At 41.1% G+C, this 13332-nt stretch overlaps 1 protein-coding gene across 4 annotated transcripts in view; it reads right to left on the bottom strand.

The window, feature by feature from the left end:
• Window positions 1–5389: 5389 nt before the first annotated feature.
• Window positions 5390–13332, bottom strand: part of GPBP1 (GC-rich promoter binding protein 1) — a 39860-nt gene continuing 31917 nt past the window's right edge. For all 4 annotated transcript variants that reach the window (XM_066181174.1, XM_066181171.1, XM_066181173.1 and 1 more), the window contains 2 exons: window positions 8096–8198; window positions 5390–7014 (listed from right to left, as the gene is read on the bottom strand). In XM_066181174.1, coding sequence (XP_066037271.1) covers window positions 6856–7014; window positions 8096–8198 — 262 coding nt within the window. In that variant the 3' untranslated portion in view covers window positions 5390–6855. The remainder of the gene's footprint in view (window positions 7015–8095; window positions 8199–13332) is intronic.

Raw genomic sequence — 13332 nt, 5'->3', positions numbered from 1 at the left:
CTGAAAGATGGCTGTGGTCAGGTGGGGGTTGGTCACTTTCTCCAGGCAGCAACTGACAGAAAGAGAGGACATAGTCTTAAGCTGTGCCAAGGGCAATAGAGGCTGAATATTAGGAAACCGTTTTTTACAGAAAGAGTGATAGAAGTCCCAGGGTCCGCCCGGGGAGGTGGTGGAGTCATCATCCCTGGATGGTGTTTAAAAAGACTGGATGTGGCACTCAGTGCCATAGTCTAGCTGAGTTAGGGCATGTGTCGGACTCAATGATCTTGAAGATCTCCTCCAACCTAGTGATTCTGTGACTTGTTATATGGCTTAAGAAAGGTATTCAAAGAAAATCAAGGTCAAGACTATAAACATAAAACCTGGCTGAAGGCCAGAAAGCTCAAGCACATACAACCTTCAAGCCTTCACAGGCATGTGTTACTGTTAAGTTTTTAATTGCATATGTATATACCACTTAGCTGGCAGGACACCGGCCTAACGCATTATTTGGTTTGGACTTGCTTAACAAATCATCCATGCCGTGCACAAAACACAGAACTACTCCCTTCCTCTGGTACTCCTGTGCCAAGTCCTTCAACATTAACTTACCTTTGTATCCTTGTGGTTAGCCAGCAGTATGGTCCATTTTTTTCAAGTAAATTACCAAGGTACAGTAAGAATTTGCATGAACATCACTAAAATCAGGATCTTGCCTGCTCATGTCCTGACCAGCTGGTTCTCACAACATCAAAAAAAAAAAAAAAAAAAAAAAAGGAACAAGAAATAAGAGAACCACACCAAACCTCTACACAAACCAGTGAAGACATTAACTTTTTTACAATAAAACAACATAATCTGCAATCATCACATGAAACAAATGTTCACTGTAATCTAACACAAAACCAGCCACTAAGAAGCAGGGAGGAACACTTCACTGGCATCAGAAGACTCACTTTCCAGCTACATGATCACTACAAACTTATTGCAGAACTTAGTTTTTCAAAATTATGAGACTGTTTGCTCCCATTCACCCTTATCACTGAAACTTTTCCCCTCTTTTCCCTCTTTCCCCACAACTGCATCTGCCTTCAGCACATCTGCTGGGTCTGCCAGCTGGCAGCTGCATGCTGAGGGGCTTGGTCAGCCAGAGAAAATTGGTCCCATAGTATATTCAGCAGTAAGTGACCAGGAAAAGACTCTTCCAGTGGAAACATAAGGAAAACGTAACCAAGGCCAGGACTGCCAGTTTCATCTACAACAAAGTGCTTGTTTCTCAAGTTTATGAAAGACTAAAAATTAAATAATACTAAGTTATATTTATCTGGAACATTAACATACTTACAAATTGCATTTTCAGAATAACTAATTCATTTATCTCAATTATGAAAATGTATTTATTCAGTACAAAGATTACTTGCGCATGCCCACTTTGGAGATGGACAATAAAAGAAAATGAAGCAAAGAAAAATAAATGTTCATGTGAGGATTTAGTAAAATTTCTGTGTAATTTGCATTCATACTTGAGCTTCTTTTTGAAACAGCCTTCCAATGCAGACAGAAGTATTTCTCAGCTTTTGGTAATGAAGCTTTGCATAAACAGTGGCTTGACTCAGCAGGCTGCTTATAGAGTATATCAATTCCTTATAGATCAGCTCATTTCAGACAGCTTTCATTTTCATTATCCTTTCAAACAGCATGAAGTGTTACCTAAAGCAATGTCATAGGAAAATAAAAAATTAACCCAGTCATTGAGGAAGATGCCCTTCAACCTGGCTATAATTTAAAGCAGGAAAAAATGTGATACTCATGACAAAAGGCACCAGTAACACCAGCCAAGCACAAATAGCAAGCACATAAAATAAGGTACTTCTAACAATTCTACAATATCCCCCTGTATTACATTCAAATTCTAATAGAACATATCTACACCACACCGTGTGTCCACATGTAGGCTAAACAACTCGAAGCTCTATTTTTCACCTATCCATGATGCAGTCACTTAAGCCCAGACAGGATGCTCCTTGACTTGCTAAAAACAGTTCCACTTCAGCAGTCTTCAGCAGAAAGCAATGGCAGATGGAATACACAAGGATTACAGTAGCACAGAGCCCCCAGACTTGAAGCTATCATACAAAAGGAATAAGGAAGCCACAATACTAAGGCCACCAAGCTGGAGTAAGCAGGAACTGAGCTGCACATCATCTCCTGTGCTGGCTACACCGAGTAGCTGACTGGAGGAAAAGCTGCAGCACCTTCCCTGACCCAACTGTGATAACAGTAAGGCAACACTGGGTACTCTCTGGGTTCAGAGTCAGCCAAGAGGTCTGTGCTGGTACTTGAGGCACAGGTCTGTTTCAGAACCTAAAGCCTTAGAAGATCACAACTCAGGAGAGCACACCATCAGTCTGGAACTCTGGCAAAATGGAATAGCTCAGGCCACCAGGCTGGTCCAAGCTCTCATGCATGTGGAACTTCCTGCAACAGTTCTCAAATGTGACACTTCCTGGCAGAATGAAAGGAGTTTGTTTCCCGTTGCTTCCCAAGCTGAAACTTGGTAGTGCCTTGCTTAGTACTCACAGAAAAAGTTCTCTCCCCACAACTCCTAAATTCTCCCACACTGACCCAAGCTCCATCAGTCTGTTAAGCAGATGCCTGTCTGGACATCAGCAGTCATCAGTTACCAAAAATACTTTTTCACTTCAAAGCTGTATCTTTCATCTGCATAGGAGACAAAACTAAATGAGCACTTGTCCTGCAGGTATGGAATGCTATTTCTCTTGAAAAATCATGCTAGTGCCAGGGAAATAAATAGCTGCATACTAAGAATATCCAGGAAGAATGAAGACTACATGGCAAGCTTACTGTCAGGTAGCTTTTCAGGAATTTAAGGAATGCATGATTCTACAGGAGAGAAACCTGAGACCTCCCACATCCAGGAGATGATCTGATCTGCACAAGGGGACTGTGATGGAAGTAGACTGTAGCTGACACTGAACTCAGTAACAGAGCAGGAAACTCTTACTGATCCACTGGTTGGAGGAATGAGTTTTTCTTTAGTCTCAAGATCTCTCCCAGATGGCAACCCAGTAAGAGACAGACCTCAGAATTTGCTTACACATCTCTTGAGGAAGTACAAACCTCCTAAGACAGAAGAGTTTTTGTCACTGTCCTGTGCCCCATCCAGAACCAGACTGCTTTGCAGATCACTGCCAGAACTGGCTTAGCAAATGCACTTCCAGGTACCTCTAATGAAGGCGGCAGAGAGATCCAGGCTACAAAACAAATCTCATTCAGTTTGCAGTAAAACTCACTGATGACCAAGAACAACAGCATGAAGAAAGATGACCAGCTGGTCAACATATTTATTATCCTAATGAGCTAGGAACCCTTGGTGCTCAAGTGCAAGAATCCTTAATAAGATCAAAAGTTCCCTGTAGCTGAGTAAATTGCCTCAGCCGCTGCCTAGCAGCAAACTGCTAATGGAAAGACAAAGGCATCCATGACTAAACTCTCCTAGTTTCTAGCAGCCAGCAGTTTAAATGTATTACCTGAAAAACAGCTATTCTTTTAAAAAGAAACACTAAAGTTGAGGTCCCCATCTCAAATCAAGGAGATGGTTTCCCCCACAGTCAACTGTATAGGGGAATAAAAATTAATTTCTTTCACACTTGGTAACATTTCTCAAAGACTGGGATGACCATCAAAATCTTCTTCAGACTCTTGATTGGGTCCAGTAGTAATCAGTGGACAACTTTACTGTAGTTTTAACACTCTTTTCAGCAAAGATAACGAGCTTCTCTTACGCCTCAAGAGAGAGAAAGGCCCTGTACAAGTCAGTGAGGAAGGCCTCTGTTCATTCTGGAGGAGGTAAAGGATCCCCAGCTCCCCACCATAAACTCAGGTACCCTCCATGCCAGCAGCAGGCAGAGAGTACATTCTCCATCAACAGCAGACCAGAAAAATGAGTGACTGATCACTTCTGTTTGCTTTTGAAGAGGGTTGGAACAGGAAATCAGGAATACATCGTTCTCTTACAAAAAAGGCAGGAAGATGAAGAGAAATGGTAGTAACTTCAATTCACGTCTGCATGCAGCCACCTGTGATTACTATCACTGAAATCAATCTCTGTCAGCCCAGCACTGACAAACTATCTCCAAAGCTTACTAGTGTTCACTAAGGAAATGGGCAAGGTTAGTCACCAACTTCTCAATTCTTTATGGCAGGCACCTGCTCAAGCAGAAAAACAAAAGAGGACTTATTCTGGAAATGGATCATGGTTTACGTATAAGAGAACAAAAAGACCAATGCATTACTTGAATTGCCCTGGGAAAGGAACAAAGTCAAAAATTGATAAAGTTGCATTGTTAAATACTAGAGAATCAGATTTCATTCTTCTCTACATCATCAAGCCCTGAAAAAAAAGGGGAACCATACAACAAAATGCTTTCATGCATTTTATGGAGTATACTACAAAAGCCAAAGATTGTTTTGAGTGACAATTCCCAGGAGAAAAAAAAACTAAAAAGTTCCCACACTAAGTGACTAAGACTTTCTTAATGTGACACAGATGACAGATACTGTACTCAGCTTTGTCATAAGCAAATATAACATAAGGGAATCCAGTTCCTCAGTAGAAATACCAAATCTCACCCATTCCCACACCACCATGAAGGGCAAACAGAACTAATAAAACAGGCAGATAACCATTTAAACCAGGGGCCACACAGACCTCTGAGGCGTCTCTGAACTGGCAGAGCCAACCACAGGTATAGGACCAGAAATTAATCCACAAATATCTGCAGACACAAGAGGAGAAACCACACACAGAAAAGTTACAAAGGCTGTAAAAGTGTTTCACTCTCCAAAGCAAATCACTGGCCATCTCCTGCTACCTTCTTTGCCCACAGCTCATAATCAGTGCTTCCATTACCAGTTTCAGAATATCAACTAGCAAAAAAAAAAGTAACAAGTAAGACTAGTATTTCTGCTTCCTCTAAAGAGAATGTTCTCAATTGCAACTTGTAAATTTCCAAAGTCTATACAACTTTAACACAGCTCTTCTATAATAATATTCACTTCTCAGAGACTTAATTACTTGGGTGACACTTATTACTAAACTAAATAAAGAAAGGAAGAAAGCCTACACCCTACTTTGAGAAATGCCAAGGCAAAACCATTTTCACTTAGTATTAAAATAGTATATCCACATATCACTACATAATTAGGATAGACAGAAAATCCTGTTGATAGTACCTGAAAATCAAAAAGTGAACAAACCACACCCATGTGTTAAAGTCAGTAAAAAAAATTCAAGAAAGGGAGAGGAGAAAGGTGTATAAGGCAGGCAGGTAGGAAAAACATCATTACAGAAATGGCAGTTTTCTTTTTAAAAAAGAAACATTTTTATCCCCTTAAATTGACATTAGAAATGAAGAATTTCAATACACCATGCCAAAATTAACTGCATCAGTATTTGCAAGCCTCTTCTAATACAAAAACTAACCTCTTGAAAAGAAATATCTATTTAAATTAATAATAAATAAGAAAGAGAAACATAGCAATTTTAGCCCAAAATTCATGCCACCTTATAAAAGAAGTATTTTCCTAAAGAAATATGGACAGAATCTCAACTTTATAAATATTTTTGCTTTCAAGCTCTAAACTGCAAATAATTTACTATGAGAAGCAGTAGAATTCATAAACCTCTTGACAGGGAAGTGTCTATATATATATATATATATATATATATGCTATATTATAAACATATGTGATATCCCCAAGAGCAGTTGTGCTTATGAATTTATGCTACACAGCTTGTACAACTGTGGAAAATATTAAAAGAACTAAAATAAAACAAATAAAATTATAAATAAAACAATATTGGATTTTAAATGTGAGACCATAAAGAAAAAGTCTGACACAGAGTAAGCAAAACAGGTGGTTATTGCACATATATACTTCTGCTGCTATAAAAGCAAGAATTGGTGACGAAAGCATTTTTACCTTGTTCTGAAATCCACAACTGCATTGCTGCCAGAGTACATGTAATATAAATGCAAACAAAATTAGCAGTTTTAAAAACAACACCCCGCTATGCACTGAGACAATACTCTGTAAATCACTTTATTTCCCATGTACTGGACAAATCCAGTCAGTGTAACGACTTCTCTGCATGTTGAATAGTAAAATAAAACTGCTTATTTTCCCGCAAGTCACTGTGAGAATAAGGGTCTTGCTGTACCTCTTAAAGCTTTCAATTTAAAAGTTAATTCTAGAAATTTGGAACTGTAACATCAGGCCCTTTTGCCATTAATAACAACGACAACACTACAGATGGCTAAAGAGCAGCTATTTGGAGAACAGTTCAACAGCCCAGTTAAGGAAATGAGTTTTAGTGCACTTTGCTCATTTTAGCCAACATGCTACATTGCCCTTTTTGTGTACCAAGCGGACTCGTTGATTTCCACTGAAAGAAAGAAATGGCTTGGCAAGAAAACACTGTATCAAGCTGCCCTTTTTTCCCTTAAACATTTTAAGACAGGAGCTTTGCAAGACATGACACAATTCTTTGCTTTTATTATTAAGTGAGAAAATCTTATTTGTAACATTGTCACTTTGCTAGTCAGAAATGCTTCAATGAGGGAAGTCAATGCTGGATCAATCCAAGGCCTCATTCTACAACATTCATCTACAGAGAAATTATACTGAGTTTCAACACACCCAATAAAACATTCCTTACTTCCTACAGAGCTAAGTCCCATCATTTTTCCTGTAGTGGGCATGTTACTAAATAAATTACATTTTTTGTTTTTGGAAAAACATCCCCAAATCTTCACGAGAACAAATGAGCTTCTACAGGTGTTACAGAAGTCTTCACACATCATCATCATCTGATGTATCACTGCTGCTTGTCTCTGAATCCTCATTCTCCAGAGCAGGTTTGAAAGTGCTGTTTTTCCAGGGGCTGAATTTAAAATTACAGATGAGGCCATTCTTCAAAAGGCCGTTTTTCCGAAGGCCATTCTTTTGTAACTGAAATGTGAAAACATGACACATTTAGAGAAAGGAGGTGCCAAACACAACAACCTGTTGCAATTCAACACTCTTTGCATCTTCACTACGGGGCTACGCTGGATCCACAATTTTTCAAAGGTACACAGAAAGAAAAACTCCCCTGCAAGCCTTCACCTGTGGCCAGCCACCCAGTGTCTCGAGTTGTGCTGAACTCCTGCAGTCACTGAGAGTTCACCCTGTTCTCACCCAAGTCCCCACACATCTTGCCCCAGAGATCCCTCCTCTCAAATGGTTTCTCCCTGCAATCCAGTCCCCTTTCCCACAATGCTGCAAACATCTGTGCTAAGAAGAGCAAGGGGCAATAGGGAAGGGGATCAGAAGAGATGCTGCTGAGAGAAATGGGTATCTCAGCAATTGGAAAGTCAAAGACACTGAAGAGAAAGGAAACAGCTGATTCTGCAAAAAATAAAGGAATTACTGCATTTTCAGGATCATGCAGAAGGTGTGCACTAAGACAAGCACTTGAAAGGTTAATATTCGAAATTCTGTACTCAGTGTGTGTATGGCTAGACATGGAAATACCAAATGTTCAGATTTAGCACCACACACTAGTCTCCTTTCTGACTACTTCTCATTGACCCCACCAAGTATACTCAGCACATCTAATTTAAAAAAAAAATCAAGTCTAGATTGCCTTTTCATATTTTGTTACTAGTAAATTAAATGTCTCTCAATTCCCAAAACAGAAAATGCAGCTCTCAGAGTAGCAAGGCAACTGCATAAAAACCTTGAAAAAAGACTCTCTTTCCTTAGGCTAAGCTGAGGAGCTTGAAAGCCTGTGCACTTCCACTACCAGCAATATTGAAACTACTCAGAAGTACCACCTACCCTTCCCCTGGTACCCTGTCAATAGGCTTGAGCTACAGTCAGCATTGGCATCCTATTTTTCTGAAGCAACTGTATTTCCAAAAGCACAGTACTGAAATGGTAGTGGAACAGCAATGCCCCTAATGATCAAACTTACTGCAGATCTTCCTCAAAGGTAGGCATCTAGGATAACCAACTACAGGTTTATAATGGAAAATTAACTTAGTCTTACCTGTTCACTAATGACTTGGAACTCCCTCATCTCATCCTCAGTTAGTGGAGCACATGTTTCATCATTTTCACTGTCTTCCTGCCAGCCCATCTCCTTTAACAACCTTTATATTAAGAAGGACAACATTAAGGAAGTTGCTACACACACTCAGACATTGCAAGCTCTGCCTGCATAAATGTCTAAAGACCTGTAACAAATGCATTGATTAATAAGCCTGTATTTTTTTTTAAACAAAAGCTTACATAAGTGTGAGTCTGAAGTCTTGTAAAAGGTATGTAAAGCACAGAAGCTGAGTTCTCAGCTCCCTCAAAGATGACCCTATTCTACCACTATATGTGGTACCTTCATTCTAAGGTAAGTGATCTGTCAGATAGAACAGGAAGAATGTATTTTCTTATCGTAACTTATAACTGTTAGTGAAGCAGCAATGTACTCCCCTCAGAACAGGGTGAAGAGACAAAGACACGGAAGGGCTCTGCAGGTTTTCCTGAATAACAAAGCAGAGCAAAGCACAAGGAATATTGGTGGTGTCCCTTGATGGAAACCAATTCAGGATGCAATAGCCTCATGTGATTTCTTTTTTATACCACATGCTAATGTCAAAAGCTGTGTCAGGCTTCTTCACAACTGAGTCTCAGCCAACACATACACTGGTATTTCAGCTCAAACAGCTCGGAGTGAATTTTGGGATAAGGGGAAGAAACGAGGAGAAGAAAGACTCCTCTGGTAACTAAGCTTGAGATTCACAAAGATGCAATAATCAGCATGTTTTGGCTAGTTCCAAAGGAAGTATGGCACTATCTGAGCAGGAAGAAAGTGGTTTTACATTTGAAGATGCTGTGAAAACAGGTTATCTGAGGGTGAAGACATGGTGACATTTAATAGTGAAGTTATTAAATTTACTTGCTGCAAAGTTTTTGCCAGAAGGATTAGCACCTTCTTCAGGTAAACCAGGTATCTTTTGACCTTAAACATTAAAGCAGACTAAAGCTATTTCATAAAAAATAAAGAGGTTTCTAAAATGTATGCCGGAGCTGACACTTAAGAGCTAAAAACAGTGAATATATTAAAAAGGGAAGTAAGACAAACTCACAGCTGATACCATAAACCAGGAAATTCATTTAGGCAGACATCAGCAAAAAATGCCCTTCAACACAACCCTCCCCACAAAAAACTCTATATCCCAATACAGTGGATGTGCACTGGGCAAATTTGCAGGTAACCAAAGCCACCAATGACTGTTTTTAGAACCGTAAAAAAATCCTGGAACTGTAGAAGGAGAAGAGCACTATGCTTAACAAAAAAGTCAGCAGGACAGTTACAGAAATGGAAATTGTATCCCGTTGCATTTGGACCAAATTGGAAAGCATAACAGGCAACAATCAAATCATCAGGATACATCCAAAAGATACACAAGTCATCCAAAACTCTAACAGAATACATAGTACAGAAAAGCATAACGCCAAATGCAGTTCAATGATTTGTTAGTTGAGTTTAAAAGTTTTACTACAAGCAAGCTCAGACACTAACACTGCATTCAGTGAAGTAAATAGTTACAGAGTTCCTTTTAATGTAAGTAAAATTTAGGGTAATGGCTAACTAACTTTAAAGCAATGTTCTGTAATGCTAGCAGCACCACTGTCTGTTTAAATTGACACCATTCTAGAATGGTTAGAAGTGTGAACATAAACAAAATTACTTTGGATTACCAAATTTGATACCAACAGGATTACTGCCTGTTGGAAATTTCCCCAGCAGGAAGGAAACTCTTTTCTACCAAATGTGCCCATACTGTTACTAGGTATGCAAAAGTAACCGGGGAGCTAAGGTGGTGACCCAAAGTACAATTCACCACAAAAAGGCTAAGCATAACATCTGTCCACACACGTGCTGAACTCACAGCCAAAGGGCTAGGGCAGTGTGGACACACAGTCTCTCTGGGATACCACAAAAGAAAGATTTTTGCCCAGAAATCCTAACAAGGCTATTTAAAGTTATTCGAATTGAAAAACTGAGTTAGATTTGACTCCCATCTTCCAGTCAAAACATCATGAGCCTCTAGTGGCCAAAGATTTCATGGACTCCCAGAATATCCTGAGCTGGAAGAGATCCACAAGGAATGTGGCATCCAACTCCTGGCACAGAATAACCCCAAGAATCCCATCCTGTGACTGAGAACACTGCCCCAACACTTCTTGAACTCTGTCAGGCTTGGCGTTATGATCAGTGACCTGGCAATCCTGTTCCAGTGCTCAGCTATCCTCTGGATGAAGAATATTTTCTCTTTCTGAAAGTCACAGATTTTCTCCCTACAATGGCAAGCAGCATTTTTGTAGTCTTCACACGTCCATATGTGCTGGTTTTGCATTGATTGACATTTAGTGAGGAGGGAAGAAGCCACCCATGGAAATTGTTTTTACTAAGAGGAGCTGCTTAGAGTCTCCTCTGCGCCTGACAAACCAATCAGTGACTAGTTTTGAATACTGACACCTTGTTAAACCACTAGGAAGCTGAACATGCCTCTGAGCACACATGTTAAAAATTTAACAAACCCTGGGAAAGCTCTCTTCTTCTTCCAGCCTGGGAAGAGGTAACAGGCCGGCCTGGCCCTCTCCATGCGGCCGGGCCCTTCCCAGGGAGTCTGCCGGGCTTCATCCCGGCCGGGCCAGGCAGGGGAAGGGGAGGCTGAGGGGCCCCGTCCCAGCCAGGCCAGGCTCCAGCAGCTGTTAACATCCTGCCGCCGGGCTGGTTCCACCCCTCCAGCATGGACCTGGCAGGGCCGAGCCGGGCCCTGCCTCTGGCTGGACTGAGCCCTGAGATCCTGGCACAGCCCCCAGTGCAGCCTGAAATCCATCATCGTGACCGCTTCAGCTACTGCTAACCATCTCAATCTGCAGATCCTGGGCAAGATATTAACTCCTTCATTGCACAAATGAAACTTGCAGGACATTGATTCTCTCTCAAGTGAGAGAAAAGGACAGAGTGAAGACACTAAGGGAAACAACATGAAGACACCAAGGTCAGTGAAGGAGGAGTCAAGTTCCAGATTGGAGGAGAATGAGAAGATGCCTTAGTCTTAGGCTGAAATTCTTTTGCAAAGCCATGGTGATGGACTTAATACACTAAAATATCCCTTTAATTCATGGAAACAGTATGGGGAGATGCAGTGTTCAAATTGCAGGCATGAGCAAAGGCATTGAAGCAAGTAGATGTTGAAGTAGCTGTGATCTCATGAAGAGCTTGAACAGAGAGATATAAGAGTGACGAAAGACCCTCTGCCCCAGGGAAGAAGACCTCTGTTCCTAGAGATGAGGATGATCTCAGAGATAGATGAAGAGAACCTTTGCTTTTGAACAGCTAATCCTTAAAATAGTACCCCATGAGCTTGACATGGCCCATGAATGCAGCTGTAGGAAGGCTGCATGAGATGGGAGGGACTTCATGAATGTAGATTTTCAGGCGACTGCTATTCGTGAGAATGGAAGCCACGAGAGAACTGTTTCCCTGTGGAGAAGCCTCCACAACAAAGCAAAAGAGACTCCTCTCCCTAAGAGAACTGATAAAAGACTATTTTAGAAGTAGTAAACTGATCTAAGTCCCAGGGTTTGTGCTGTACATTGTCAGTGGGAAAGAAAATAAAGTTGTAGGGGGAGGAAAAGTATTCTGAAGATTTTATTCTATATCTTAATAATTTTTTTTCTTGTAGTTTTGTTAGTAAAGCTTTCTTCATACCCTTTGAAGTTTGAGCCTGCTTTGCTCTTTTCCTAATCCTATCTCACAGCAGAAAAAGAGTAAATAATTCTAGTGTGGGCTCAACCCACCACATTATATGGTATGTTAGCTGGGAAATGAAAAATTGGCAAACCAAAACCACTACACTTAATTGGTGTTTCTGCCTGGTTTCAACCTGAAACCCCCATACCATGGTATTCCAAATTAATACCTGGCAAGCTGAAGTCCCCCATTAGGAGAGTGTTGGGGTGGGAAATTAGGACTTCGCAATTTTATGTAGAACAGTGTGTTCCAGATTACCCCATGTTCTAACCCCTTTGGTTTTTTCCCTAGTTGTGGGTCCTGTCCATCTCCCTGCAACCCTGTCCAGGCCCTGGTGGGGGGCTGGGGTGATTGGCAGAGCCTATGACTTCTCCGCCCTGTATCATGTATCAGATGTCCTGTATATTGTATTTTTGTCCTGGTAACTCCCACCCCACCTGGTATTGGTCCTGGGTTAATCCCTGCCCCTTCCCACACCCCCTGTACTTAAGCTGAAGCAGAGCCCAGAGAAGTCACTCTTCACGTCGCCAGCTGGCAGCAATAAACCTATCTTATCACCCACGTGAGAGTCCACCTTTCTTCCACGCCAAAGCCACGTTTCTGCCTGAGGGCCAGGACCCACACAGAGAGAAGGTACAGGAGCTGTTCCAATTAATGCGAGTTCGGGACAGATCTAGCCGGCAGCAGCTCCAAACACCCACATTAGGACAGCAGTAGTTGATTTAGAGGTGTTCCTTAAAAGACAGTCAGTGTCATCATCCTGTGTGGGTGGCCTGCAGAAGACTCCAACAATGACATCTGCTCTTCTGTTTGCTCCTTAATCCTTATCCAGAGGCCCTTAACCATGCCATCACCATCTGCAAGCTCCATATATTCCAGGCCATCCATTAGATACAACACCACTCCCCCACCTCTCCTGCCATCTGTGCCTCCTGAGGAGCCTGCCACCATCCACTACACTCCAGTGACAGTACTCAGCCCATCTGGTGTTACTTATGGCAGTGATGTTTCTACTCCAAGACTACACCAAGGCTTTCTGTTTCCAAAGCCAATGGTGGGAAAAAAGGAACAGAGCAGGGTGCATTGCATTCTTCATACTTATGAGGAATAATAGGAAATTAAAGTTTCTACTTCAGGCACTACAAAATGAAGAGTTGTCTAGTCCAATGTATAGACTCTATCACAAAAAAAAAAAAAAAAAAATCTGTCTAGTCTATCACTGCCATTCTGTAGTGTTGCCAGAAACCATTAGAATCTGACAGAGTTCATAACTAGCTCACTTTCAGATGGGGTTGTGATTTTCCAGCAGAATCATTCTCATACCTAACAACTGCCATATATCTACCAGACGCTTTACTGGGATAATAGAATTGTTTCAGTTCTTTTCGTGAAATTGCTTTCTCACCTTCCAGTGGACTGTCTTGTGATATTACTATGTGTAATAGTGTCAACAAGTCAGCTAC

This window comes from Chamaea fasciata, unplaced genomic scaffold, assembly GCF_029207755.1.
Source record: "Chamaea fasciata isolate MVZ Bird 193981 ecotype frontalis unplaced genomic scaffold, bChaFas1.0.hap1 SCAF_4, whole genome shotgun sequence".
In the NCBI taxonomy this organism is placed as follows: domain Eukaryota; kingdom Metazoa; phylum Chordata; class Aves; order Passeriformes; family Sylviidae; genus Chamaea; species Chamaea fasciata.
This window is presented reverse-complemented; position numbering and strand designations above follow the sequence as displayed.